The 27,983-nt window shown below is 41.3% G+C and overlaps 1 protein-coding gene across 5 annotated transcripts in view; it reads left to right on the plus strand.

Annotated features, from left to right (window-relative positions):
- CPNE4 (copine 4) overlaps positions 1-27,983 on the plus strand; it is a 357,681-nt gene that overhangs the window by 67,229 nt on the left and 262,469 nt on the right. For all 5 annotated transcript variants that reach the window (XM_038392284.2, XM_043508935.1, XM_038392285.1 and 2 more), the window contains exon 2: positions 6,846-7,033. In XM_038392284.2, the coding sequence (XP_038248212.1) occupies positions 6,854-7,033 (180 nt within the window). In that variant the 5' untranslated portion in view covers positions 6,846-6,853. The remainder of the gene's footprint in view (positions 1-6,845; positions 7,034-27,983) is intronic.

A 27,983-nucleotide genomic window follows, 5' to 3' on the forward strand; every position in this document is an offset into this window, starting at 1 on the left:
GGCTAAAAATTATAAGGTGGGCAGTATTACCACCACCTTCCCCTCCCTGGATTTTGAATGGGCCACGATGTGGTCGGAGACCACCTATCAGATTGGACCCTGCATGTGAGTTAGGAGGCTAAACACCAATCTTCCGCAGACTCACAAATTGCTCTGGGGCTTACCTGGGAGATAGGTGTCCAGACACCTTGAGAAAGGCACAGGCCCAGAGTCTGAAACATAGGTGCCTAGGTTTCAGAGTAGCAGTCGTGTTAGTCTGTATTCGCAAAAAAGAAAAGGAGTACTTGTGGCACCTTAGAGACTAACAAATTTATTTGAGCATAAGCTTTCGTGAGCTACAGCTCACTTCATCGGATGCATTCGATGGAAAAACATAGGTATAGGTGCCTAGGAATCTTACCCTAAAAAACTTAAGTGCTGAGTGAGTTTAGGTACCTATAGGTTCAGTAGGAGTTTTTATGGATCCCGTTGAGACAAAGCTGGAATTTAGGCACCTAAACACAAGACTTAGGCACCTAAGTCTGGAATTTAGGTACCTAAATACCTTTGTGGATCTGGGCCTGCCTGCTTAATCATCCCTGCCAGTGATGATTTATCCTCAGCATTCATTAACCTATTTCTAAAGAACAAATTGTTGTCTCCTAGAATGCATTTGATTGTACCAGATGTTGGATATTTTCAAAATAATTCTTGAGGGGGAAACTTAACCCATGCTCCAAGATCCCCACTGTCTCCCCTGCTTTCCTGATTTCAAATTGAACAAACTAAACCCTGTGCTATGCTATCAGTATACTCCATATATATATATATATATATATATATATATATATATATATATATATATATATTTGGAACATGTAAAGTGTAAACATTTCTAGTATAATATGGTTTCATATACTGGTAAATATATCAGTAAGTTTGTTTGCTAATTGATGCTGACTTTTTCCTTAAATGAAGAAATTACGTTTACATAGAAAAAACGTATAAAGAAATTCTCCACGCTTTTCACCTGCATTCCCCCTCTACTGGGTCCATGTGGTTTATCACTGGCTAATGAGAAAAATCCATATGGGTGTCCTGGGTTGAAATATTGGCAACATATCACTGACTAAGGCACTATTTTACAGTTCTTTGGAGGAAATGAAATAGAATGAATAAGGCAGTGAACAAAAAAAAATTCAGCATGATCTGACCCTAAGAGGATACTTTCACATCCCACTTAGTCCACTTGTCTTTTGTATCCACTCCATCTCTTTCCCTCAAAGGTAGCTGTTCATCAGTGAACAAAAACCATATACACTTTGAAGGAATAATGAAGTACTAATGAAGCAAAGAGAGGAGATTGTGTAGCAAGCAAAAATCAATACTCTAATTTATTCCTTTATCAAGGATATATCTGTATAATTGACTATCAGATTGCATAATAGGCTAACTTCTAAGTGAACCATAAAAATAATACTTTTTTAGCCACATATTGTAGGCTCAAAATCTATTTTATGAGTCCCCCGTTTCCTGGTAACATGACATCAGTAGAGCAACCCAAACTGGTGATTATATAAAGAGAAGAATATAATGGAACAAAAGAATAAGGCTGCAACTTGATCTTTTTTGTTGATAAATTTAGTACTTGTAAGAATGGAAGAAAAGGCTGCGGTATTAAAAAGGGATATAACTTTATAGTTACTCACCATTCAGAAAAAACAGCCTATGATTGCTGGAGGAGGAGGAGAAATGCATCTTACCCTCAGGATTTTTTTCTCCCCGGTTTTGAAGTCATCTGGTTTAAATTAATCATCATCAACTGATTACTGCACAAAGGATGACATTTCAGTAGTGATATAAAATGTGCATGATGTAAAATCAACCTGGTTTTCAAACCAATTTAAATACTGGAATAGCGGAGGAATAAAAATATCTTGAAATCTAGTGGATGAGGTTGTTGCAGAACTTCCTGAAGGAGGTTGGGTTACAAGGGCACACAGAGATGTTCAAAGGCACAAGTGGCAGTTTGCTGGCAAACTCCACTTGGTTTTTAGTGGGAGTTAGTCATCTAACTGCTGTTTGTGCCTTTGAAAATCTCCCCCACAGTCTTCTCTCCGCCATAGCTGACTGAAACTTGTGTGGGATAGAACTAGGATACATAAGAAGTAGAGAGAAAGTCCTGGAAGTCAGTGGCAAAACGCCAGTTGACTTCACTGTGGCCATGATTTCTCATGTAATTTTTAGCCATATGATAGATTTTTACCAACTCTGTTAGTTACTCCCAGCTTTAATATCTTTTTAAAAAGTTACTGAATGTTGTTTTGGATTTTTGGTAGTACTTGTTCCAGGTGTGTGTTGGGGTGTTTAGTTGACCTACCAAGCCTCAACAACATACAGTTTAGAGACAGGGTGACCAGATGTCCCTATTTTATAGGGACAGTCCTGATATTTGGGAGTTTTTTTATATGGGCTCCTATTACCCCCCCACACCCTCTGTCCTGATTTTTCACACTTGCTATCTGGTCACCCTATCTAGAGATCTTCTCCCCTTCAAAGCAGTGGTTCACAAATTTTGGGCTTGTTTGAATGCTTCAGAGTAGGGGTGACTGTGTGAGTCTCTGGTCCACCCCTCGCTTGTTTTTCAAACCACAGCTGTGCAAGTCAATTTGTGATGTGCCTTTCACTGAAATAAAATATATTGGTGAAGTTTATACTATTGCTGGTGTACTTGTAATTCATGATTACAACCATTTTAGGGTATCTGAGCTAATCAGTTACATACATAACATTCCAGGGGAGTCAAAATCAGATATAATTTAATAAGCCCATTCATACTCCAAATATTTGGGTGCTATCCAAACCAAACTCTCTTAATGTCATCTGTAGTTCACCTTTAAAGGTCAGCTGTATTAATTTGTTTAGATCCCTATTCACAACAGCATTTAAACATGTGCTGTTCTCAGACCCAGTCTAAGATGGTTGTAATGACAAATTAAAAATGGACCAGAAGATGCTATAAATTTGAACAATGTGTTCTGTCATATTTTGCAGTTTGGATTGTAGCATTTTATGGCATGCTACTCAACTTAAGCATGTGGCTCTTGAATAGGGAGAGACTTAGGGCATGTCTACGCTTGCCTCCGGAGCAATTGATCCAGCGGGGGTCGATTTATTGCATCTAGCAAAGATGCAATAAATTGACCACCGAGCGCTCTCCCGTCGACTCCAGAACTCCACTGAAATGAGAAGTGTAGGCGGAGTTGACAGGAGAGTGGCAGCAGTCGACCTACTGCAGTGAAGACACCACAGTAAGTAGCTCTAAGTCGACTTCAGCTATGCTATTTTTATAGCTGAAGTTGCATAACTTGGACCGACTTAGCTCGTCCCCCCTGCCTCCCCCCCAGTGTAGACCAGGCCTGAAGCACATATTTAAGGCTTTCCTGAACTAGAGCTTTAATTACTCCTACTGTCACATGTCACAGTTCCCCTTCCTCCTCTTAATAATGACTTTAGGATATGTGTGTATCAAATTGTGAACTCCATTTTGGATTAGGAACTCCATTTTGGATTATGTGCTGAACACGGGTCTTAACTTGCCCAAGGCAGTTTATTGAATTGCATTCTAGGCAGCTGCCCTGCCCAGGAAAGGTACTTTATCCCTCTTTGGAGGACTACCACAGAGAAATGATCAAGGCAGCAATCTGGGGTTAATAGCCTTGAATGATTCTCTTCCATTGGAAGACACCTATGGAACAATGGGTTTTCTATATAGTGTGACATGCCTGACTGGGGGAAGGGATTAGAGATTTCCAGCTAAGCACATGGCAAAAGAAGACCGAGACTACATAAGAAGGGGTGCTACGCTAAGCACTGGGGAGCCAAACATTGCCACATGCAGGATGTTCAAGGGAGAAGGATGGATTCCACCAGGCCTGAAATGTTGATCAACCTCAGACATCCAAATAATGGGGTGAGATCAGACCAAGGGAAAGTGCATATCAGAATTTCTGTTTTTCAAAGACCTGTAACAATAAAGTGACTTTTAAGATTAAAGTGGTTAAGATATTCCTTTGCTAAGACTCCATTCCTTGTTTTCTTACCACATTGGGCTTCTAGAAGGAACAGAGTGCTCACAGCAAAAAAGGGACTCTGAGGGAGCCTTTGAAGTGACGGGGAGTCCCAGAAACTGATTTTTGGAGTCTAGGGTAGCTGAGTGCTGGCACCCCATGTTCCAAGGAAGGACATCAGGCAAGAAGTCTGAGCCTAGGAGCATGCATTATAGACCCAAAGCTAGAAACAGTGACTAGATTCTACCCAGGCCCAGTTGACTTAGAAGTACATAGGACCCAGAGATTTGCAAAAGACTGGTGACCATTTCGTAGGTTATTGGGTCATTAAGTTGTAACTAGAGCTGGGTGAATTTTTTTCAACAAAAAATGTAGTTTCAGTTGACCCCAAACTATTCAGATATTTGACACAAATTAGCCAAATAGTTTCAGTAAAACAAACACAATAAACAAACACATTTGATAGTCCTTCATAACAAAAAGGAATAGTCACTAGGCTAGGAAAAGACAGTGTGAAATCACTCTTTAGCCTGGGTGGTTACAGCACTCACCTAGAGTGTGGGAGATCCAAATTCAACTCCCTGCTTCCATAACTATATTTAATTATTTATACAAAATGGAACAGCTTCAACAGCAGAGACAGACACCTGTCTCATAGTCAGGGTACTGTCTTGCAAGGTAGGAGATGCAACTTCAAATCTGTTCTCATCTTCAGACAGAAAGGGGAATTGAACCTCGGTCTCCAACATCCCTGGTGAATGCTCTAACTGCTGGACTAGGGCTTTTAAGGAAGGTCACTGTTGCCATCTCTCCCTTTACAAATGCAAAAAAACCCAAACCAAAACAACTTGGGGTCAAATAAAACATGTTTTTGTTTGTCCTGAAATACTTTTTTTTTTCAAACTCATTGAAATTTTTCACAATTTTTGAATTTTGTTTGAGCTCATGACAATGAGAGAAAATAATGATTTGAGGAATTGTTGTAGACAGACAACACACGTCTCTCATTAGTGAGAGAATTCTGCTTCATCACTTAGACACATGTTCCTAAATTTAATTTGCATTCTTTCAAAGTTCTGCATTGGCTTGTCATTGTCCTCTCCTCGTTCTGAATGTTGAAAGTTTCTGAAATAATTGTGCCTTTTAGATTAATGGTGGCGCTGTGGATGTGCTCACATTGTTTTTTAACTACTTTGAATGAAAGAAGGACCATTTTTAATTTCCTTCCAAAATTACCAAACATTTGCTTTTATTGAAACAATTCTCTGCAGACATGAACCTCTGAAAATAAAGGTGTTACATGGAGGGCAGCGAGGAGGATTTAAAGAGGCCACAGAAAAGACTGATAATCTGGAAATGTTAATCCTGCTCTTTAGCAGAGTATGAATTTACTTGTTTACAGCTCTTATCTTGGGGCGGGAGGGAGAACCTGAAAGATAAGCCACATATTAGAGGAGTCAGATTTGAGAGGTCAAATTAACCTGTGAAGTTCACACATGACCAAACAATTAAAGTGGTCCAATATTCCTTATTGGCACAACTGATCACATCACAGTTGTGATGCCACTGCTTCATTGTTATACTGTTGGCAACAAAAGCTTGAGCTGCGATATCGGTGATAGTTGTTGAATCGTTTGTATTAAGCCAGTGCCCTTACACTCCATTTTTTCAGGCACTGTACAAGCTCTTAAGACATGGTCCCTGACCCGAAGAGCGTACAATCCATAACAATGAGATTTACCCATATACGTTCTTTTGCTCTGCTGCCTATGACATAAATATAACACTGACCTGTGGAGGTTATGCTCTGTAGCGAGGAGGATGGGAAGTAGAGAATAAATATAATTCAGGTTTTATGTGTACTGTCGCATCTTTATGGTAGGGGTTTTCCCTTTGTAGCGTTATGTGGAAGTAATAAAATGAATATGCACCTTTTTGTTAAGTGGCATACAGCCAAATGGAGACTGAGCTAAGGATGGCTAAACTTTTTTCATTAACATGTTGTATTGGTTTGAACTGAGGGACTCTTGAGGGCATGTTCAGAATTACATCCAATGAACCCTTCAGCCTGGGGAAATGTGGTGCTATGTATTATAAAGGGCAGAAATAAAGCTGTAAATAGAGATGGTTGATACTTGTGAAGTTAAATTTCAGATCTGAAGCTTCCCAAAGTTCTGGGGTGAGGCTGATGGGTTTAAGTTTGGATCCATCTGATTTATGTTTTGACTAGACTTTCTCTGCCCAGTACTGACTGACTCTGCTTCAACCCTCCCTATTCCCCTTCCTCAGTCACTTCACCACAGTTTCATTCCACACTTGCATCTCCATCACTCTGTCCCCTCACACTCCTACCCTTCACTTTTCTTTCCATTTAGCTAATACCCACCTAAACAAACACACACAACCCAAAATAAACACTGGAACTAATCTGCTGTTTGGTCCCATCATTTTGTAAGGTCTATTGAGACTATAAGCTCTTCAGCGCAGGACCATCTGTGTTTGCACAGTAGGGCCACATTCTTGGTTGTCCTTTAGGTACTAGCAAAATCATCATGCCCAATAATTTATAAATTTGAAAGTTTGATAGTTGCATGGATTATTTATTCTATATTTAGACATCTTCCAGGGTTTAGAAAAACTCTAGAAATTTTCATTTGACTTTGCTATGAATCTCACCCATGATATTGGGAGGCCTTTTTTTTTTTGGCACAGCACTGATTTGGATCAGGTTCCAGGTGAACAGAAGGTTTGCACTTTGGATAAATTGTTTTTGATCAACCCCTTTTCTCTCCACAGAACAGAGAATGCAGAAAATGAGCAACATCTATGAATCGGCAGCAAATACCCTGGGAATCTTTAGCAGCCCATGCCTGACTAAAGTGGAGCTGCGAGTTGCATGCAAAGGCATATCAGATCGGGATGCCCTTTCCAAGCCAGATCCCTGTGTCATCCTGAAAATGCAGTCACATGGGCAGTGGTTTGAGGTAAGTGGCCAATAAAATGCATATGAACTTGATGCTCCGAGGTACTACAGTAGAGCTCAGGTTAAGTACTATGGTGATGAATGCACTAGATGTAAGAGTGACAAGATGGGTGAGGTAATCTCTTTTATTGGACCAACTTCTGTTGGTCAGAGAGTCAAGCTTACACAGAGCTCTCTCTCTCAACAACAGAAGTTGGCTCAATAAAAGAGAGAACCTCACCCACCTGGTCTCTCTAATATCCTGGGATCAACACAGCTACAACACTAGTAGATAGATGTAATCATTTAAGCCTGATGCAAAGTCCACTGAAGTCAATGGGAGCTTTTCCACTGATTTTATCAGGCCCTTAAAGAATTCTTTGGATTTTCCCTGTCTAGAGTCTAGATAAGAAGTCAGTCATATAACTATTTCCCTCCCTTCCCTCTATTCCCTGGCCACAAAAACAAACTTGTTTTTTAAAATAAGTGTTTCAATGGAGACCAGATACCCTAAAATTATACTTTTTTTTTTTTTTCAAAATTCTGCTTCTTTATGGAGGGGGAAAAAACCCAACAACCCACTGCAGAAAAGCCCCAACAAACATTAAACAGTCTGTACATTAATAGCTTAGGAATCCAGCCAATTCCCAAATAATTCTTCATTACTCACTGTTTCCACTCTTTCATAATAAATCTGTGGGATACTTCCCTGCCATTTCTGCCTCAGAAAATCTCCCACATAAGTGATATTTATAATGAAATATCAGAGATTTTATTTTTAAAAAGTACTCCCTCTTTTGTCTGCTTGAGGATTCCTCTTTGATTCTCCTGATCCTTCACAGTAACATAGATTAGATTGATTTAAGAATGAGAAAATTCTTATAAGATTATGCATGAGGTTTTGAAGCCTTAGTCTATTTGTCATTTTCAATAAGTGGTGGAGGTTATACAACAAATAATTAGTCAACACAATTAAAACGTTAAAGCTAGATATTATAAAAGTTCTTTTTTCACAAGATCTTCTCTTCGCATATTGCTGACTTCAGTGTTGTTGTAGCTAGCATGAGGCCTGATAGATGGCTAAAAAACCCAACAGCTCTTTGTTGTTAATGAAGTTTCTGAGTCACTTTAATGTGTGCACACGTGACATATACGGTTATTTTTCCTCATCTTTTACTGCATTAAAATCCAGCTGTGCACCATTTTATAGAAATGAAAAACAACTGACAAAATGCATGAAGTTTTTTCTCTATGTAGCATAAGAATGACACCCACGTTAGATGGGGATGAATGCTCCATCATGTTCAATCAGTAGGCAATCCCAAAAGTTGTAAACTGACTTTTTAAATTAAACCTTTCTCTTCCCCCTGCTCAAATCTATAATCTTAATTGCATAATAGGTGTAATGTGATTGATAATTCAGAATAAGATACATGCTTTGCAAGTAAGAAATAAAAATATATACTAGAAGTTTAATTATTTAGAAAAATCTCCTGATCCACTGCTAAAAATTAGTATGTGGTATTTAATGGAGCTAAGTGAATAGATTGCAACAAATTTGGCAAACTTCACCTTTTCTTCCTGATTTGTATTGTCTGTGAACAGAATGTGAAATTCTTGAATGTATTTGTCTACTATTTGAGAATTTCTAAAAGGAAGAATTCTTGGTGTAGAGACTGTTTGAGTTGTAAACTTTTACTACAGTTTATGTAGTAATTTAAATCAATGAATTTAACTAATCCACAAAGCATTGTGTATATTTAGTTGTAATCCCAATTTATGCTACGTTGATTAGGACATAAATCATCCAAACGAAAAACAAGCCACTTCCAGCGGCTCCCATTGGTCTGGAGCAGTGAACCGCAGCCATTGGGAGCCGCGATCAGCCAAACCTGTGGATGCGGCAGGTAAACAAACCAGCCCGGCCCAGCAAGGACTTTCCCTGCACAAGTGGCGGAACAAGTTTGGGAACCACTGGTCTAGATAATATTTAGTCCTGCCATGAGTGCGGGGAACTGGACTAGATGACTTCTCAAGGTCCCTTCCAGTTCTGCAATTCTGTGTTCCTGTCAGTGCTGCAGAGACAGATAGGACAAGATTTTTTCTATTCTGGCTCATACATAATTAACAAAACTGTTAATGAAGTTCCAGTTGCTGGGCTCAGTTGAACGGAGTCGCATAGATATAACTGAAGACAGAATTTGGTTGGGAGAATCTTCCACTCATGATGAACAGGCCAAGAAGAGCAAGGATGATTTTTAGATTGCAGATGGCTGATCGTTTTTCTAATGATGTTTTATGGTAAAAGGATCGTATTTGATCCAGAAACTCTTGAGAGACGAGAAACATAAACTCTAGCATACTATTTTTACAGTCAATTTGAGGTACTCCCAAAAACTATCCATCAGGACCTCCACTGTAAATCTATATGTAAATATTTATATCATCCCATATAAACTTCCTTTAGAGTGATACTTGGCACATGGTGCAATGGTCATGAATAAGGTATGCAGATGATGGACTGGGAGTCAAGAGACTTGGTGTTTGTTCCCAGCTTTGTTACTGACTTGCTCTAGACTCTTGGTAACGTCATTTCACCTCTCTGCACCTCTTTCCCCTCCTACCTGTTGTCTGCCTTGTCTGTTTAGGTTGTAGTCCCTACACTGGAAAACTTCTCTCGTATGATGTGTACGTCTTCACAGGGGGCGTGGGGAGAAAGAAGTGTGTTCTTATCTCATTTTACCTAACTTGGGTTAAACTAATACTGAAGGCTTGGCTGGTAATTTGGGTTAGCAGCTCAAATTAAAGCCTATAGGGCGCTGGGGAGCCTGTGTTTTTGCTTCTGTTTTAATTCCCATTACCTATTCCAGGTTAAGAGCATACCTTTTTCTGCAGTGAAGATACACCCTATGTGATTGTACAGTGCCTAGCACAATGGGATTACAATTGTAGTTGGGGGCCTATAGACACTACTCTAATACAAATGATGCAGATGATGCGTTCCCAAACCCTTCAGGCCACTACACTATGATATGTCTGTTTATGCAAAATACGCTATAGAAAAACAATTTTAAGAGGCTTTTTTTAAATGGGTTTTTAATAGGACTATTTTTGTATCCCTCTTCCTGTTAGACTAGGTGCCTTACTTACTATGAGTCCAAGTTGTCAGGGACTCATGTACATGACCTAAATATCTTTTTGGCATCATGTCACAATATTAAAAATCTGATATCTCAAGATGGTCTAAGACTGGACTTGAGCATTGCATGGAATAGCGGGGAATCTTCTGTTTCCTGTGTTATGAATTGCCCATTTCTAGCCTGAGGTAGGAAGATGTGACAGAACAAAATTTAAATTCATGGCACTTTTATGCACAGAGCAGCTGTGTTCTAGTCCAAGACTGACTTTTGCCTCTCCTGGGCTTTGGGCAAGTATAATTTGAGGGGAAATATTCTCAGTTTAAAATGGGAGAGAAGGAAGAACAGTTCAATAGCAAGTTGTAGGCTTTTTTTTTTATGGCAGTTGTTTGAACATGTTTTGAGGGGTTAAATTATTGGAATAAGTCGAAGGGAGATGGATTGGTGAACCAAACGGGGAGAAGCAGTCAAAGGTATATGATATAATTATTACTGCCACAGATGGGGTGTGCTTGCATATAGTGTATGTGCACATATATAACATTACAGTCTTACTCTGAAGTGTGCTGATATTGAAATTGTTATAGCTGGTAACAGGGAAGATTTGTCCTGTTTGCTGGTTATTATCTACACATGGAAAGTAGGCATATTACTTTGAAAGCTTGATAGGTTGCAATGCTCTGTCTGGTCATATTAGGCTAAATGAGATCAGGAGGTGTAATATTACGTGAAGCAGCCAGATGGAATGTGATGTCTGCACTTTTGTATTATGAATTTGAAAAGACACAGCAGTTTTGGAAGACGGTGACCACTTTTGTGAGTTTTACAAATAGAGTCCTCTGTAGCACTATTCTTACAGCCAGCAGCAAATAGGAGGGTATCTGCTACCTGGGAGATTTGTTCAGGTAACTCTTCTTTTTTTGTGAGTGTTTCAAACCCATTTGGCATTTTGGAATAAATACAATACAGGTAATTAAAGTGCCATCAAAAGATAACAGATGAAATTAATAATAATAACAAATAATAATAACAAATAAATTATATCAAATAAACATATAAAGAGAACACAGAAGAATACAAATCTATATATAAATGAAACTATTCAGTCAATGAAATATTAGCAAGCTCAGGGGCAGCCTTACTGCACAGACAGACCACATGTCAGCCTAAGGCAGTGCACTAGAAAGGTGGCAAAAAACGGAGCCGTTCTTCCCCAACCTATACTCCTCCTTGCTCTGATGCCTTCCTTTTCCTTCACCTCAGAATTAGATCTCATTGTCTTCCCTACAACTGTCTCTCTCCTTCCTTGTGCTAAGTTTTAGATTCCACCCCCCCCCCATTACCAGCAGGGTTTGAGGTTTTAGGGGGAGAAGTGTTGACTTGGGAGGGTGAATGGGCTGCTTTGGATGGTCTTTAGTTTACCCTAGAACTTTATTCTGGTACCTACCTATATCTGTTTGAAGGCCACTTGAGAAGGTTGAAAAAACGCTGCTGTGTGCTGGGGATGTGGAGGTTTGAGGGTGGGGGCATTAGCTATGAAGGTTTGGATTCCTTGCCTTCTGTGGTAGAGGGCAATAAGAAACCCCCTTCCCTCCCCCCCCCACAGTCATCTACCCTGATACAGTACAAACAAGGATTGAGATGTTAATCTGTGTTCCACGGGAACTATTTACTGTCAATTCTCAAGAAGCTGGAATGCCCATGGACAAAGAAGCCAGTTCATGCTGCTAATTGCAAGATCAATATGGAATAAAGTTTCATCTGTCCATTATTTAATGGTGAGGTCCCTAATCTTGCATGTAGTACTGAAATCTGTTTGGTTGGACGATACTGCCGCACTGGTTTTGTTGCAGCGGGTTCTGGCTAGATATTCAATACTAAGGTAGCTAAGCAGAATCATCGAGGAGGTGGTATAGCTGTGCTTTTTGCAAGCAACTTGACATTCTACTCTAAAACTGGATCAAGTACTACTTGTATGTGAGCCCTGGAATGGGGTTTGTTGGATATGGTTTTGGTTTACTGGTTGGCCCATGGCACTGTAAAGTTCCTGTGTGAGCTAATAGAGTTTCTTTCTGCAATGGTATTGAAAGACTCAGGGCTAATAATGCTCAGTGACTTTAACATCCACTTGGATGATGCATGCTTGGAATCATCTCAGGATTTCCTGGTCATGATGAATATGTGACTATCCCTCTCAACTCACATAGGTGAACCTAGTCTTGATCAAGTGTCTGTGATAGAATTAAGCCTGTGTCATGGACCAACTACTATCTCCTTTGTTTTGAAAGTTAGGCACATCTCTCATGTCAGACTGAAGGGCTTGGTTTGGATGGTCTTCCCTGAACAGTTATTTGAACCAGAGTTCTTCCAAAAGGCCTCAGAAGGTAGCACAGCTCTCTAACAGGCCATTCTGTTAAGGGTTTGGCAGTATTTTCTAATAATCTTTTATTCTCAGCCATTGATTGGGTGACCCCTGGATGCACAGGTGCTGACTTTTGTTTTTGTCAGTGAGTGCTCCTCTCTGCCCCCTCCCTCCCATGCGAGTGGTGGGCAGGACCTCATAGGGAAGAGGCTGAGCGGGGGTGGGGCCCTGGGGCAGCAGGCAGGGCCTCAGGGGATGGGGGGGAAAGAATCCAAGCAGGGGCAGGGCCTAAGGGCAGAGTGTAGGCAGGGCTTCAGGGTGGAGCATGGGGCCTTGGGGAGAAGAGGCTGAGTGGGGGTATGGCCACGGTCCGGGTGCTGGGGGCCGACAAAAGATTAATCCAGCCCTGCAGGTGCTGAACACCCCCTATTTTTTTCAGTGGGTGCTTGAGCCCTGGAGTCAATGCCTATGCCTAGGTGTTCTTCCTTTTAAGGCTTTACCCTCAGAGATCATCTTGGCTTATGGATAACTTGCAAAAGGTGAACTAGGAGGCAAGGAAAAGCAGCTAGAGGACAAGAGGCAGAAGTCATGTGATGAAGCTGATTGCAAAATACAGATTTTTTTTTTTTCAATGACATGGTTGTGTGGGAGGCGAAGGAGATTCTTTGACTCCCACATAGTGTCTGGAAAGTCCAGATTAGTAGATTTGTTTCATATAGTAGATGGCTTGGTTAACCTGAGCTGCTTTTACTCAATGGCTGACTTGAGATAAGTTCCTCCCATTGTGTAGAAATTTCTGGTTCATGTGCAGATAAAACCAAATGGGTTTAGGCCAAGCTTTCTCCTTCTTCAGATGCAGGACAGGAAAAAAGCTACCTATATCTTATATGCCTGAGCTCAGGACAGTGAAGCTCAATGAAGTAGTGGATATTGGAGTCACCTTTGGATCTGTTTTCTTCCTGGTTGATGGAGGCCAGTGGAGAAGCGCTGGATAGATCTGGGCGAAATTGTTTTGGATGAAACTATTTTTTTCACTGAAAGATGCAGATTCGTGTTGACCTAATCATTTAGCAAATTCATGTGGAATTTGCTGAATTGTTAAAGTCAAAAAACAAAAAAAAAATCCAATAAACCAAAACCTTTCATTTTAACGTTTTCAAAATTAAACCTTTAAATTTTTTTTATTTGAAGCAACTTTTTCTTTTATCTACTGTACGAAACAAGTGTAGTAATCAAGACTTTGCAGACACTACATGGGAGACAAGTGAAATTCTTTTCAACTTGTTTGGTACAACAACATTTTTCCCCAGTTTTGGCCAGCAAACCAAAAAATCAGTTATCTGAACAGCTCTAGCATTGGATCTATTATTTGTTGTGATTGTCAAACGCCTCTGGCCAGATGGCCAGGTTCCTTAAGCCATTGCTTGGCCTTTGTTCTAGAAATTATTTCTTGACACTACCAATCTAATCTACTACTATCTGGTGCCTGAATGTGGGTCTTCTAGACTGTTGTTGCTCTGGATACAGACCTAGGTACAGCGCAGTGACTGCTCTGCTGTTGGTGGAGAATGATCTCCTAGTTGAGGTTTTGCTGACTCCACCTTTGGAGTGGGGTTGGGGTTGTTCTTGGATGCTTATGTTTCCCCATTGTTCAGTGTTCCTAGAGGGTGGTGCTAGGCACTTGACTCATCAGCTTAAAAAGGTACGGTCATGTGGCGTCAAAATGGGGCTTAAAATTGAAAGCTGTGCAGTTGTGCTTAGCTGTGCAGTTGCTTATGTGGCTTCATAATCCATTGTCCTCCTAACGGAAGGTGGAATGGACTGAAGGATCTTTTGTATTAATTATTTCGCTTGCATTTAATCAGACATTGAGGTTGATGAATGTTAGCATCTCCTCTTCTCAAGAGTATCTGATAATCAGTCTTGTTGCCAAGATTTCACTTTTTTTTGTATTTTCTTCTGCTGATAAATGTCCCTTAAGTCTTGCTGTACAGTGAGGGGACTGACAAAGGCACCTCTCCTTTTTCAGAACCACTGGAAGTTTACAGAGTCAGACAAAAGGCCTATTGAATATTCTAACTCAGTCCATTCTCCTAAAAGCCCATATTCATATAGTTGGTTGTTAGTCTTTCGAAGACTTGATATTTTGGGGGTGTTCTCTATTCCAAAAGTTTGTTCCATTAAGGAGTTCTTTCTCCTTGACTATTAAAACAATTTCTGACTGGGATTGTGCTATTTTACATGAGTTTATATCAGAGGAGGAGCCAAGACACTAAATGGGAATGATCATGGGGGATTTTCTGTCGTGTTTTTTTTTTTAAAACACTATTTTTGGTAAAGGTTTTTTAAAACTTTCTCTATCACATTTGTCAATCTTCTAGTAGCACACACCCACAATAAGTAATATATTTAACTACAGTCACATCAGGAGTTTATTTAGCCTGGGATTTTTTTCTTTCACCCCCCCCCCCCAAATGTTTCTGATAACATTCTGTTGAACTCTCTTTTCTTATAATATCTTGTAGCTTTTTCTATAGACTAGTTCCACATGAGTTACCTGTTTTAGCATTGCATTTTCTACCGACTCCCAATTAAAACAAAAACAAAAAGCAAAACCAACCTTACCCAAATGTTCTGTGTCACATAGGGCTATTTATATTAAAGTTAGGTCCCTGATCTTCAGTCCCCACACTTCTTTTAATACCGCCCCCCTTTTTAAAATAGCTAGAGGCACCTTAGTTTAATAACCAGTCTCATTGCACAATATTAAAAATTGCAAAGTAAAAGCATTCTCATGTCCCCTGAAGGAAGAATATTGTGACCATCTTTCTTATGGAATTTGTGTTATCCATTCACATTGGAGATTGGGGAGTTATCAGGAAATGAGTATGGAGAAGAATATACTGCCTGATTTTAGATGAGCCTCAACTTGTGGGCAAGTTTGTACATACACACACCTCTACCTTTGCGCTCACTTTTCCAGGACTATTGACTCTCCCATTGAGGTGACGGAATCTCTTTGGAAAAACCCATTACCTGCATGTACAGATGTTATCGCTGAAACAGTGTGCGCACACACAATGTGTGTACCTGCAAATTTGTGCATGCACCAGTGGAGGAGGAAAGCTGAAAAATTAAGGCCTTAAATCTTTTCAAGCTAGAACATATCTGACCAGGAGCTGCTGATTGTTATGTGTATGGCATACACACAGAAAGGTTAGATAAAAGCATACATACTTTTGCTGGAAGGTTGCAATGTAACACTACTTTATTTCTTAGAATTTAGAATGATAACCTACAGCAAGAATACCAAAACACAGAGAGAAAAAGCAGGCTGCTCTATAAAACAGAGGCACAACTCACCGTACCTTGGTCTAGACTGGGTGTCCACAAGTAGTCAGTCAGTAAACAGGCTGCATTGCATCCTTAAAGATTGGAGGCATGCTTGTGAAAGAGGCATGCCTGCGTTGGATCAGGGGAGCTCTTCTAAAGAGCAGCAGGAAGCTGCAGGGCCACAAGGCTGAGGTCCAGCCAGAAAAAACTGGGAGGAGTGGCTTCAGGTAGAGCAGACTGGGGACAGAGGAAAAGCTCCATGTGTGGCATGGCTAAGTATGAATTCTTTTGTTATGGTAATGGATTTATTTCGGCACTTGAACTATTGATGTTAGTAGACCAGCCCTGGTAGGGGATGCTGTTGTTCACAGGAAAGGTTAGTAGGTTCTTAAGGGGCTCACAGGAAAGGTTAGTAGGTTCTTAAGGGGCTCACAAGCAGGAGCTAAAAAGGACAGGATGACTTTGAAGTGACCCCTGACCCTAAGGGGGTGCTCAGGAGATGGGTGACCCTTCCTTATAAGGTCCCCTAACCTGCAAGCAGGACCAGGGAAAAACCCCTAAGAATTTGAGGTGATCACAGTTTTCAATACACCACACTGAGTAATTTTTCACACTAATCCCAATTCAGAGACAAGTTGCTCACATATTCATTAGCTCCTGGTCAGATTTCTCCTACAGCAAAAATATTAAGCGATTCTTCTCTGCAATAATATTTTGATGATTCTCCTTGCCCCCACCCTCTAGCGCTAGTCTTTTTTCATATGGATCACAAGTCGATATCTAGATTGTTCAGCCAAGACTTACTGCATTATTGAGAGTAGCAAAGTGTTTCAGTCAACTCTCCAGTCCACTCCATCATGTTTGACCATGTGCATTGCTGCCCTGCAGTCACACTGTGTAGATTGAGCTCAGTCAAAATTCTGCACTGAGGCAGCCACTCTGGCCATTCCAGTCAGCAGCCTGTTAAGTCTGGTCCAGGATTTACATCCCAGTTTGCAAACAGGTGGCTGTAAATTAGGGCTTCTGAAATTCATCGGCGTGCTTCTGTCTCCATCCCAGAGTCACCGCCAATCTGTGAGGACATAGCTATTGGCCCTGACATGCCTTTGTTCATCCAAGATTGACACTGAGCTGGCAGCACTGGACACAACTGCATGAGGCTGCAAAAGGATCTCAAAGTCAGTCATGGCAAGTCAGCAGGAACTGCAGGTGTAGTTGGTTTTCCTCTAGAGCCGGGCAGATCTTCTGTTGGGAGGTGTGTGTTGCTTATTTGTACCTACTGGAACCATTTTCAGCCTTGTGTGCAGCTGGTTGTTTTCATCCATCCTAGCCCCCCATGTAGTTTTAAGGGTAATGGCATCTTGTCAAAGTTCTGGTGGAGCAATATGAGCCAACACATACAAACTAGATGTTAATGTGTGGCTAAGTCAGCCACTAACTATACAGGTGACTGTATTGAGCTCTGAAGCAATGAGCTGAGCGTATGCCAACTTCTGCCCTAAATTGCTTCACGATATTCCACTGGAGTGAATACCAGCACCAGGACTGAGGTTTGTAAAACATTTACCTCTGCTCCCCAGGCAATTCCTGCTAGCTTCTGGATCAAGGCAGTGTGGACAGTGATCTTTTTCTTTAAATGTTCTACATGGGACTGGAATGTTAGACTACAGTCCAGTTTGACTCCTAAATAACTGACAACTGGCTGGAAAGAGTGAACGATCCTCAGCACAGACAGTAAGGGATTGATTGGCCTTAGTTGGCCATATGGAGGGTTGTGGCCATAGTCTTAGATGAACATAAGTGTCCATTGATGAAGATAAGGGGCCAGAGCATTCATGTCCTGGCTGAGTGACCTTTTGATATAGGTCAGCAAAACAGCACATCAGCAAAACAGATGTCATCTACGTGTACCTACTTCTTGGTCTTAGTTGCTGATAAGTCATAGGTGTGTGTGTAAAATGTATATTGAAAAGAGGCTCTAGAACAGATCATTGTGGGAGTCCATTGTGGAGATGCCAAGTCAGCTGACTTTGTCTCCAGATCACAAGACGATGCTCTGATTCACTATCATTACCATGATGAACAGTGTCATGGGCTTACAGGGAATATTCTGCAACAATTGGGCAGTCAGGCCCACATGCCATGGCTGATAACTTGCCTTATCCCCCATCCATGCCATCATGATTGAAGAATACAAACTCCAAGAGACAGGATGTCCCTGGTACATGAAGGGTTAACTCCAATTTCACTTTCCTCTCCCCCGCCTAGGTGTGGAAGGGAATTTCTATAAGAAGGGTTGCTGGGAAGCAGAAGGGAAGAGTGCATTAGGAAAATAAGGGTTCGGCACACTGGGCCTGATGGCTGGGTTGATACCCAGGTCAGGGAAATTTTTTTGCTTGTTACTCCTTTTGCTTATGTTACCTTGCTTTGTTTGATGATGGTAAATATTGGCTGCTGTTGGACAGATCTTGCTGCCTTTTGTTACTGTTTTTGTCTCTGCTTAGTCATCGCACGGGCTTATGCTCCATAAGTACAAGACCTATTGCAAGTAGACATTGGGCTTAAAACGCACTGAGTCTGGATCCAAATTTCCCCAAAGTTCAAAGGAACTCATGTTTGAGGTTGTGACCTAGTATAGTCAAAGGAGCCATCCAAATCTCAAGGAGATGGTATCTGGACCTTGAAGGTTTATTTTGGGGTCCCTCTCTATTAAAATTTTCTTTGGAAACATTCAGAGGCTTTTTTGTAACATTTATGAATCTGTTGCATCAGGTTAATAGCAACGTCCCCACTCGAGTTAGAAGTAATAGAAGCTAATCTGCCGCAAGGGAGACTTAAGTTAGATTATAGGAAAAAACTTTCTAACCATAAGGGAAGCTATGTTCTGTAATAGGCTTTCAAGGCAGCTTGTGGAATCTCCATCATTGGAGGTTTTTATGAACAGACTGGATAAACATCTGTCAGGGATGGTCTAGGTTTACTTGGTCCTGCGTCAACACGGGGCTGGACTAAACAATCTCTTGTGGCCTCTTCCAGCCGGACATGTCTATGATTCTATGGGACTACATTTAAACAGCTCTGTCCCCACAGCCCAACCACATAGTGTCTTTCCCTCTGCCTTTAAAAAGGCTGACTTGGGAAATCTGAGGTCGTCTGAACCCGACAGATTATTCTGAACTGAATTCAAACGCTGGCAGCTTGACTCGACGTATCTATTGCCTTCTGACCTAAATTTCATCATGCTGCACCACTAGCCCAGGCACAGCCCATTCCCACAGTGCAGATTGCAAGAGAGGTGGTGTACATGGGGGCGCAGAGAGAGCTAGACATCCATTTCAGGAGCCCGTTTTCAGACTAAAAGAAAAGGAGTACTTGTGGCACCTTAGAGACTAACAAATTTATTAGAGCATAAGCTTTCGTGAGCTACAGCTCACTTCATCGGATGCATTTGGTGGAAAAAACAGAGGAGAGATTTATATACACACACACAGAGAACATGAAACAATGGGTTTATCATACACACTGTAAGGAGAGTGATCACTTAAGATAAGCCATCACCAGCAGCAGGGGGGGGAGAGGAGGAAAACCTTTCATGGTGACGAGCAAGGTAGGCTAATTCCAGCAGTTAACAAGAATATCAGAGGAACAGTGGGGGGTGGGGTGGGAGGGAGAAAAACCCTGGGGAAATAGTTTTACTTTGTGTAATGACTCATCCATTCCCAGTTTCTATTTAATTGTATCCAGTTTGCAAATTAATTCCAATTCAGCAGTCTCTCGTGGGAGTCTGTTTTTGAAGCTTTTTTGTTGAAGTATAGCCACTCTTAGGTCTGTGATCGAGTGACCAGAGAGATTGAAGTGTTCTCCAACTGGTTTTTGAATGTTATAATTCTTGACGTCTGATTTGTGTCCATTCATTCTTTTACGTAGAGACTGTCCAGTTTGGCCAATGTACATGGCAGAGGGGCATTGCTGGCACATGATGGCATATATCACATTGGTAGATGCGCAGGTGAACGAGCCTCTGATAGTGTGGCTGATGTGATTAGGCCCTATGATGGTATCCCCTGAATAGATATGTGGACAGAGTTGGCAACGGGCTTTGTTGCAAGGATAGGTTCCTGGGTTAGTGGTTCTGTTGTGTGGTGTGTGGTTGCTAGTGAGTATTTGCTTCAGATTGGGGGGCTGTCTGTAAGCAAGGACTGGTCTGTCTCCCAAGATCTGTGAGAGTGATGGCTCGTCCTTCAGGATAGGTTGTAGATCCTTGATGATGCGTTGGAGAGGTTTTAGTTGGGGGCTGAAGGTGATGGCTAGTGGCGTTCTGTTGTTTTCTTTGTTGGGCCTGTCCTGTAGTAGGTGACTTCTGGGTACCCTTCTGGCTCTGTCAATCTGTTTCTTCACTTCAGCAGGTGGGTATTGTAGTTGTAGGAATGCATGATAGAGATCTTGTAGGTGTTTGTCTCTGTCTGAGGGGTTGGAGCAAATGTGGTTATATCGTAGCGCTTGGCTGTAGACAATGGATCGAGTGGTATGATCTGGATGAAAGCTAGAGGCATATAGGTAGGAATAGCGGTCAGTAGGTTTCCGATATAGGGTGGTGTTTATGTGACCATCGCTTATTAGCACCGTAGTGTCCAGGAAGTGGATCTCTTGTGTGGACTGGTCCAGGCTGAGGTTGATGGTGGGATGGAAATTGTTGAAATCATGGTGGAATTCCTCAAGAGCTTCTTTTCCATGGGTCCAGATGATGAAGATGTCATCAATGTAGCGCAAGTAGAGTAGGGGCATTAGGGGACGAGAGCTGAGGAAGCGTTGTTCTAAGTCAGCCATAAAAATGTTGGCATACTGTGGGGCCATGCGGGTACCCATCGCAGTGCCGCTGATTTGAAGGTATACATTGTCACCAAATGTGAAATAGTTATGGGTCAGGACAAAGTCACAAAGTTCAGCCACCAGGTTAGCCGTGACAGTATCAGGGATACTGTTCCTGACGGCTTGTAGTCCATCTTTGTGTGGAATGTTGGTGTAGAGGCTATAGTGGCTAGGATGGTGTTTTTAGGAAGATCACCAATGGACTGTAGTTTCCTCAGGAAATCGGTGGTGTCTCGAAGATAGCTGGGAGTGCTGGTAACGAAGGGCCTGAGGAGGGAGTCTACATAGCCAGACAATCCTGCTGTCAGGGTGCCAATGCCTGAGATGATGGGGCGTCCAGGATTTCCAGGTTTATGGATCTTGGGTAGCAGATAGAATACCCCAGGTCAGGGCTCCAGGGGTGTGTCTGTGCGGATTTGTTCTTGTGCTTTTTCAGGGAGTTTCTTGAGCAAATGCTGTAGTTTCTTTTGGTAACTCTCAGTGGGATCAGAGGGTAATGGCTTGTAGAAAGTGGTGTTGGAGAGCTGCCTAGTAGCCTCTTGTTCATACTCCGACCTATTCATGATGACGACAGCACCTCCTTTGTCAGCCTTTTTGATTATGATGTCAGAGTGTTTCAGACTGTGGGTGGGCAAGACTGAGCTGGACACTTCCCCTCGCACTCAGAGGTTACCCCTCTCAGGTGTGGGAGGGAGGAGGCTGGATTCAGGCTTTTAAGTTTGGCAAACTGTGTGTCCATCAGCAGATGTCCACCTTCCCTTTTCCAGGTTTCCTGGCATAGTGGCATGGTACAACATAACGCACATGCAGTTTTTTTCTCTTAGTTTAAATAAATGAAAGCAAGCATACTTCTATAGGGCAATAGAAGTTAGAGAAAACAGAGCTAACAGGTCATTTTAATCCATTCCCTTGCAACGGCAGTCCCCTAGTTAGATACCAAATTGATACTCCGCTATGAGCCAAAATCTGTATTATTGCTATTTGTTCATTTTGGTGACCAGAGGTTGTGCAAATTATCATGAAATGCTCAGTTTTGTGCGGACAATGTTTATGTAACAGAGGCCATATTTTCAGCTGCCGTCTTCAATTTAGCTTGTACATTCTGGTGTTTGTGCCAGTAATGTTGAAGGTGCACCCACAAATTTGCACATGTAAATCAGGTAGCTGGACTGGGTACTTAGCTACCTGATTTGAGGGGGCCATTGCAAGTGCTTATGTGTTCTTGCTGGTGCAAAATTCTGGACTGGTTTTAGACAGTCAATATTCAAGATTAGGGCTACATTTTCTGACAAATATTTGTGTGGTGCAGTGCATGAAACGTTGAGAAGCAATAAAGAAAAATCACCACTGTTTTGTATGTACTATATTGAGTTAAAATATTGTGGGAGACAAAATATATGACTAATTAATGAACTTTGTTTCAGGAAAATGGCACTTGAATTACATTTTTATTACAAATACTGTTTCGCTGCTACTGCATTTCCATCAGTCTGTTTAAGCATCCTAAGATACACTTACAAATATTGCCTGCAGCAGTGCTGTCTAATCAGTGGCTCTGACTTCATGCTTCATTAGGTTCTGCAAGTTTTTCTCAGAGCCACTCAGATTAGCTTATTGTGAAAGCCATGAATTTAAACAGCTTAATAGTAATCATAAAAATGGCTAAGAATTTTCTAATATTAATTTTTCAGACCAGGCCAAACAAATATCAAGTGTACTAGCTGCATATTTTGCAGATAAAAATACACCACCCAAAACATTTTTCCAGTTTTACAAGTCAAAATTCCCAAGGCAAGATTATTGGCTGGTAATATCTGGAATAATCAGGAAGACACCTCCATTCTGTTTCTGACTCTGCTACAAACTATCTGTCTGATCTTGAGCAACATAGTTAACCTGTCGTAATGTATCCATCTGCAAAATGAGCTTGATAATATCTTCTGTATCTATACTACTTAAGAGCAGCATGGGGCTCAGATGTTAGTATTATTTGTGTTAAGGTATCCCCTAGAACAGGGGGTCTAAGTCTGGGGGTCACCAATGGATTCAAGGGGTTGCCAACACTCTTCTTTTCTTTAGGCTAGATGCAAGGGGCATCCCGAAACGTTTTTTCTCCTGTCACATGAAGTCACAATATGGAAAAGTTAGGTGGTTCACAAACTGGGAGCTGGTTTCCATTATGTTAGGCGCTCTATAAACACATAGTAAGAGACAGTACACAGCTCTGAAGAGCTTATAGCATAAAGCCTGTTATATCCTTGGGGGTAGCAGTTTTAGGAAGAAATCACTGGAGACACAGAGAGCTGTTAACCTTAAAAGCAGCCATTTATTGCCACACACTGAACTAACCAAAAAACCAGCCAAAACTGGCTGGGCTATCCGCTAATAATCTAATTCAGTTGCCATAGCAACAACAAGGTTCTATTACCACGACAACTAAATACACAGAAAAGCCCTGATCAGGCAAAGACTTACACACATGCTTAACTTTACTCACCATACATAAAGTTAAGCATGTATAGTCTTTGCAGGTTCAGGGTCTGAACAGACAAAACAGGTAAAGGGAGGGAGAAAGGAAATGGTATCTTTTTTTTTTTTTTTTTTTAACAAACATGGAACTTGAGTCACTGGCAGATGAAGTGGCCTTCCCAAGGTCACACAGTCTGGGGGCAATGACATAACTACACCAAGTGAAGATTTCCCCAGAAATCTGGGGCAGAACCAGGCACTGAAGTCCTAGTCTAGTGCCTTAGCTATTTCGTCCATCACTCCTCTAATTAATCGTTTGCATTGCTTTGTGATCTTCAGATGAAAGGTGCAAAGAATAATTATTTATTATACAAGGCACCAGTTATATTTTTGGGGTTGTACACATTTTATTTTCACAATTTAAGGTATATTTTCATTCACAAAGTAGAATTAGTCACTTGGTATAGTGCATCACCCCAGCAATTGATGTATATTACTAATGCATCTATCCTCCACACAGGAGCGATACACATCTACTTAGGTGACACTGTGTGACCTCACTATTCAGGTCATTAGAGTTTTTTTTTTTTTCCCCAAGGGCATTTAGTGAAGTCAGGGAAGTGAGGAGCTGATTTTTCTAATTTGAAAAACAAGTAGGAAATATGTTGTTGGTTATTAAAAATGGGGAGAGTCTTTATGTGTCACAAGGAAGGAGTAAAAAACAAAAGCAAGTGTTTTGGCTTTACCTTTCACCTTAAAGGAGGATTTCATCTGAAAATTCAATCTCAGTCTTTGAATAGGGAGAATGTGTTATCACTGTGCTTAGAAGTTAAAATGTATTATTTGGTTCCTTTGGGAATTCCCTTTTACTGGCATCAATTAGAAAGACAAATGGTACCTTTCTGTAGGAAAGGATCTATCTTGCTGTAGTCATCCTGACCCCAAACTCATAAAAATACATTTAAGTCTACTTTTGATCCCTTGTCTATTCGTTCCTGAATTTCAGTGATCCACCCATTTAATATTTAAAACTTTGAAGATGAATATGACACTTTTATCACAGTTTAAACGTAACCTAAATTACAACAGAGATACCTGTCTCTCACAATAGCTATTTATTTGACATACGAACTTCACACGTCTTTAGCATAGACTTTGAGAACAAACCTGAATTGACTTTGGTAGTCTGGCAGATTGTAGTAAATAGGAACTTGCAGGGTTAGAATGAGACCGGATACGCTTTGCTCAAAGGTTTTCAACCTGGGGTATTGGAAACAGGTGTTTGGGTGGGAGGGATTGTTACCATCCTTCTCTTCATATATTGTTGTTAGGAAGCTGGTCCCAGCTGGATAGGAGGGGGATTCCTTGGGGTACGGAAAAGTAGGTACTGGTATGGAAGGGTTCAGAACCACTGACTTAGAATCATAGAATCATAGAATCATAGAATATCAGGGTTGGAAGGGACCCCAGAAGGTCATCTAGTCCAACCCCCTGCTCAAAGCAGGACCAAGTCCCAGTTAAATCATCCTAGCCAGGGCTTTGTCAAGCCTGACCTTAAAAACCTCTAAGGAAGGAGATTCTACCACCTCCCTAGGTAACGCATTCCAGTGTTTCACCACCCTCTTAGTGAAAAAGTTTTTCCTAATATCCAATCTAAACCTCCCCCATTGCAACTTGAGACCATTACTCCTCGTTCTGTCATCTGCTACCATTGAGAACAGTCTAGAGCCATCCTCTCTGAAACCCCCTTTCAGGTAGTTGAAAGCAGCTATCAAATCCCCCCTCATTCTTCTCTTCTGCAGACTAAACAATCCCAGCTCCCTCAGCCTCTCCTCATAAGTCATGTGCTCTAGACCCCTAATCATTTTTGTTGCCCTTCGCTGTACTCTTTCCAACTTACCCACATCCTTCTTGTAGTGTGGGGCCCAAAACTGGACACAGTACTCCAGATGAGGCCTCACCAGTGTCGAATAGAGGGGAACGATCACGTCCCTCGATCTGCTCGCTATGCCCCTACTTATACATCCCAAAATGCCATTGGCCTTCTTGGCAACAAGGGCACACTGCTGACTCATATCCAGCTTCTCGTCCACTGTCACCCCTAGGTCCTTTTCCGCAGAACTGCTGCCGAGCCATTCGGTCCCTAGTCTGTAGCGGTGCATTGGATTCTTCCATCCTAAGTGCAGGACCCTGCACTTATCCTTATTGAACCTCATTAGATTTCTTTTGGCCCAATCTTCCAATTTGTCTAGGTCCTTCTGTATCCTATCCCTCCCCTCCAGCGTATCTACCACTCCTCCCAGTTTAGTATCATCCGCAAATTTGCTGAGAGTGCAATCCACACCATCCTCCAGATCATTTATGAAGATATTGAACAAAACGGGCCCCAGGACCGACCCCTGGGGCACTCCACTTGACACCGGCTGCCAACTAGACATGGAGCCATTGATCACTACCCGTTGAGCCCGACAATCTAGCCAGCTTTCTACCCACCTTATAGTGCATTCATCCAGCCCATACTTCCTTAACTTGCTGACAAGAATGCTGTGGGAGACCGTGTCAAAAGCTTTGCTAAAGTCAAGAAACAATACATCCACTGCTTTCCCTTCATCCACAGAACCAGTAATCTCATCATAAAAGGCGATTAGATTAGTCAGGCATGACCTTCCCTTGGTGAATCCATGCTGACTGTTCCTGATCACTTTCCTCTCCTCTAAGTGCTTCAGGATTGATTCTTTGAGGACCTGCTCCATGATTTTTCCAGGGACTGAGGTGAGGCTGACTGGCCTGTAGTTCCCAGGATCCTCCTTCTTCCCTTTTTTAAAGATGGGCACTACATTAGCCTTTTTCCAGTCATCCGGGACTTCCCCCGTTCGCCACGAGTTTTCAAAGATAATGGCCAAGGGCTCTGCAATCACAGCCGCCAATTCCCTCAGCACTCTCGGATGCAATTCGTCCGGCCCCATGGACTTGTGCACGTCCAGCTTTTCTAAATAGTCCCTAACCACCTCTATCTCTACAGAGGGCTGGCCATCTCTTCCCCATTTTGTGATGCCCAGCACAGCAGTCTGGGAGCTGACCTTGTTAGTGAAAACAGAGGGAAAACAGAGACTTAACTAAGGAGTCAACTTATCTTCCTGCATCATTCTGGGTGTTCCTTGAATATTTCCCATTTCAGTATTGATTGACCAGAGCTGACCCTGAGTTCATAAATCTTGCTTTGACTCTAAAATCAAGACAGAACAGGACATCTTGTTGTTGTGAATAGAGTTTCAGCCTGCACTTTCAATGTCTCAGTTTGGTTTCTACTAGGGCTGGTTGAAATCTTCCATCTGAACAATTTTTGATGGAAAATTTTGGTTTTTGACTAAACAAAATTTTTCATATGAAGTGTCTTTATGTGGAAAATTTTGAGGCTTCATCAAAAAACCCACATGGCTAAAACCTGGAATTTTGTTGTTGGAAAATGTTACCATGGTTCATCCTGGAAGTTGTATTTCAGTTATACCTCATGCCCCCATTCTCCGCTGTAGGCTGAGTTCACTATCTTGACTTCATCTCCCATGATGCTTGATGGTGCATCAGGGAGATATAATCTGGCCAGGGAGCCCAGCCCTTAGAGGAGAATCTGGGAATGAGGCAATTAAACTACAATTCCCATAAGGCATTGTGGCAGTATTTCCTAATCAAATGTTTTGGTTTTCTGCCAAACACTTTCATTTTTTGATGTTTTTACCAAAACCTGGACACTTTTCACTGGGGAAAAAAGCCCCAGTTTTCAACCAGTTCTAGTTGCTACCATTTGCCTCATAGCACTAAATGAAGTTTTTCTGTATATAATAGTTTTGTGATATCCATCTTATATTAGGTAGTAAACTGATGCACTTAACAATGAGTTTTGAGCAGATGCATACATCAGCGTGCATTGCCAGATTGTTCTCAGGAAAAGATTAGAAAACATTATTTTCATTTTAAAAAGCAATAATTACTATATTGAAAAGTTGGTTTTTCTCCTTTTTGAAGTTGTACTTGTCACAAAAAGAAGTTTTCTGCCCATTAGCTCACAGCTTGCAGAGTCTGCCACACTAACTAAAGTGTTGTCTCTAGATCAGTCCCTTAATACAGCCTCCCCATGGCCATCCTTTCATATGTTGTGTGTTTGGAACCGTGAATCTAAGAACTGGTCTCAGTAACATCCTGGAATTGGGATTCCTGCTGCTTTTTTAACATTGTACGGTCCACAAAAATGCTACCTGTTCAGGGCACTATGCAGAGACTTTGCTGCATATAGTCTATTGAGATAATCTGGCCTGATTGGTCTCTATCGGTCACTGAGTTTGACCTTAGCTGAACTGTGAAGTTTAAAATAGGGTAAAATTTGATCAATGGCTTTCAGGAACCAGAAAATACAGTGACAGCTCCAATAATCTATTGATTGTTTATGAATCCAAAGAAATACAGTCCACTGTTTGTAAAGCTTTAGTTAGAAGTACATCTTAAACTAAATGGTGCAATAATGTGAAATATACAACAATGGATTGTGAGCTTCAGGGTTATTATCGCAAACTCGTAAAAGAAGGAATGTGGTTTTTTTAAGACGGGTAACATTCCGTTGTGAGGATAAATGTTATAATCCCCATTTTATCAGGGTATGTACCCTTTTAAAAAAAATAGAGAAAAAGATGAGAAACTTTTTCTGAATGTTTGCGGAAATGAATTATTTTAATATAACATGCCTCAAAGATTTTATGCTTAGCTACTGTAGAATTGACTGTTGAAGCAAAACTTCTTGCAATGTTACC

Source organism: Dermochelys coriacea, chromosome 2, assembly GCF_009764565.3.
Source record: "Dermochelys coriacea isolate rDerCor1 chromosome 2, rDerCor1.pri.v4, whole genome shotgun sequence".
Taxonomy (NCBI): Eukaryota; Metazoa; Chordata; order Testudines; family Dermochelyidae; genus Dermochelys; species Dermochelys coriacea.